We start from the raw sequence: 3,125 nt of genomic DNA, 5'->3' as shown, positions 1-3,125 counted from the left end.
TTTCTGCTGCTTTCAATGTGGCTCAATTAGGAGCAGATATTTCAGGTTAGTGAACCTAATGAAACCAAGATATTTATGACGACTAAAGTTAGAAATCTATTGTACAAAATAAATTTTGGCATAGAGAAACACACTCAATTATCTGAATTCGCCTGACAGTCTGTGGAACAGTTCATGGCAAACTAAAATCAACCGTTTGCTAGATGAGTAGACTTACTCGCTCCGTCGAAAAGGAAGTTTTATAGCCATACAGTCCAGTTCTGCGAGATAGGCCAGATAGAAGGGCGATTTCCTATACATCATTTGTACTTTCATTGATTCGCCGTTCAAGCAATGGAAGTCACGCTCTTTGGTTTTTTCCTTATTAAACTGCTGATCCCATGACCCTATGGAATTGTTCAGACCACGGTTTAGCAATAAAGCCACTCACCTCGAAAATACAACGCGTTGATTAGCGAGAATTTTGAACTCTGGTCGAGAAAGCCAGGCGGCAACAGTTCCTCAATTTTGTCCTTCGTGTTTTTGGCAACCCAGGTGTTAATGTGACGTCTTTTCGCCTCCAGATCTGGCAGTTCAGTTAGCTATTTGGCACATGTCAGTGAATGTTGGAGAAAAATGATTACCAGCTCAACTAAGGCCTTGTAGCACGTGGCAACACGTGAACTGTATTCCGGCCGAATATTGATCGAATTGAGAAGGAATAGCCGATTGGCGAGGTTCAAGTCCACGTCACTGGACGCCTCGAAATACTTCGAAATTATTGGTCCATAGGACTGGTGAACAGCATCCGATCTGAGCTTCGGAGGAACGTGAAGCACCTGCTGAATCTCTTGCAGTGTTTGCCCGTCGGCTCCGGCCATTAACAACAACGAAGCACAATAAATACTCATGGGCGAAAATACAGAGTTCGCTAAATTTGCTGGACCATGTGTGAATAAGGTCGTTTATCGTAATTGCATCACTGACTTACCGGATTGCAATTTGATAATTTTGTCATAAACATCTGTAGCGAATTCTGTGAGGCCTTCTTTGAAATGAGGTCGGTCTGATTAGGTATTCCCTGCCTACGCGTTTTCTTCGGTCAGTGTGTTCACGGAATCACGCGGTTTTGTGGAGATGAACAAACGGTACGTGTTGTTTTCTGCACATTATGTGAGCAAGGTCAAATTGTCCGTCCATTTCGTCCAATTCCAAACCCTTGCTCAGTTGAGCTGCTTGCACACCTGGAATGTGTGCGTGTGCGCGTTGAATCAGGCGCTGCAAAAGGGAAGTCATCAGCTTGTGGTTCAAATGTGAAGGGTCGTATCGAACAACATCTCACACTCACTAATAAGTCGGTGAGCTTGTTGACTCAAACCGTGTGCACATGTTGTGTTTGTATGGTTGTGTGTAAAATTTCTCATAAGTGTTTCAGCTGGTGAAATATTTGGGGGAAATGTGGCTGGCGGCATCGGTTCGCGTGATTCTCACAGTTATTGCTTGCCATTCTAAACCAACTCTGAACATTTTTATGGGTTCCGGGCTTCCCCTTATGCTGCAACGTCTACTTGAGCACAGCGTGTGGTTCAAATGTGAAGGGTCGTATCGAACAACAGGCATCTCACACTAATAAGTCGGTGAGCTTGTTGACTCAAACCGTGTGCACATGTTGTGTTTGTATGGTTGTGTGTAAAATTTCTCATAAGTGTTTCAGCTGGTGAAATATTTGGGGGAAATGTGGCTGGCGGCATCGGTTCGCGTGATTCTCACAGTTATTGCTTGCCATTCTAAACCAACTCTGAACATTTTTATGGGTTCCGGGCTTCCCCTTATGCTGCAACGTCTACTTGAGCACAGCGTGTGGTTCAAATGTGAAGGGTCGTATCGAACAACAGGCATCTCACACTAATAAGTCGGTGAGCTTGTTGACTCAAACCGTGTGCACATGTTGTGTTTGTATGGTTGTGTGTAAAATTTCTCATAAGTGTTTCAGCTGGTGAAATATTTGGGGGAAATGTGGCTGGCGGCATCGGTTCGCGTGATTCTCACAGTTATTGCTTGCCATTCTAAACCAACTCTGAACATTTTTATGGGTTCCGGGCTTCCCCTTATGCTGCAACGTCTACTTGAGCACAGCGTGTGGTTCAAATGTGAAGGGTCGTATCGAACAACAGGCATCTCACACTAATAAGTCGGTGAGCTTGTTGACTCAAACCGTGTGCACATGTTGTGTTTGTATGGTTGTGTGTAAAATTTCTCATAAGTGTTTCAGCTGGTGAAATATTTGGGGGAAATGTGGCTGGCGGCATCGGTTCGCGTGATTCTCACAGTTATTGCTTGCCATTCTAAACCAACTCTGAACATTTTTATGGGTTCCGGGCTTCCCCTTATGCTGCAACGTCTACTTGAGCACAGCGTGTGGTTCAAATGTGAAGGGTCGTATCGAACAACAGGCATCTCACACTAATAAGTCGGTGAGCTTGTTGACTCAAACCGTGTGCACATGTTGTGTTTGTATGGTTGTGTGTAAAATTTCTCATAAGTGTTTCAGCTGGTGAAATATTTGGGGGAAATGTGGAACTTTACAAAGTGATGAATAAAATTATCTCACCACTCATTTCATCTGGCCTGCAACATGGCTTCATCCCAGCAAGTCACCAACTAGCCAAACGAATTCATGTTTATTCGAACTTGATCAGTGTTACAGCAGTCAAAACAGGCATCCAGCGTATAATTCAACATTTCTCAAAATCTTGACAGGATCCTACAGAGTGCGCGTGTTTACAGATGGGCACATTCAGGCATATATGCTCCTGCCACCCCAATCTTCACCGGCAAAATCTGCACAAATAGACTGTTTCATCCATTTTTGGCAATTAGACAATTTCAGTAAGACATTCAAACAATGTAGGTTATTGATATTGATTAAAGATGTGACAACCACTCAGCCCTATCTTAGACTGGCCCCATTAAGTGCTCAGCATATATGGTTACGTAAGCTTGATGTGGACTTTATTAAACCTAGCTTTACATCCGGTGCAATTCCATCATTACAAGAACAGCAGTAATAGGACCTACAAAGACCATTACCTTTCACAAATCTGCTGGTTCGCCCCTTAGGTTGTCGAGAAGATTGTCAGTATGGT

The 3,125-nt window shown here is 43.6% G+C and overlaps 1 protein-coding gene across 1 annotated transcript; it reads right to left on the bottom strand.

Moving 5' to 3' along the window:
* Window positions 1-213: 213 nt before the first annotated feature.
* Window positions 214-1,040, bottom strand: T265_15776 (hypothetical protein; the record flags this gene model as incomplete). Its single annotated transcript, XM_009179114.1, has 4 exons — window positions 214-386; window positions 431-581; window positions 624-919; window positions 971-1,040. Coding segments are annotated over 4 exons (690 nt in total), but the record flags the coding sequence as incomplete, so codon positions are not given.
* Window positions 1,041-3,125: the final 2,085 nt, after the last annotated feature.

The sequence above is a fragment of the Opisthorchis viverrini genome, assembly GCF_000715545.1.
Source record: "Opisthorchis viverrini unplaced genomic scaffold opera_v5_897, whole genome shotgun sequence".
In the NCBI taxonomy this organism is placed as follows: domain Eukaryota; kingdom Metazoa; phylum Platyhelminthes; class Trematoda; order Opisthorchiida; family Opisthorchiidae; genus Opisthorchis; species Opisthorchis viverrini.
Note: the sequence above shows the minus strand (reverse complement) of the source record. Positions and strands in the feature narration are given on the sequence as shown.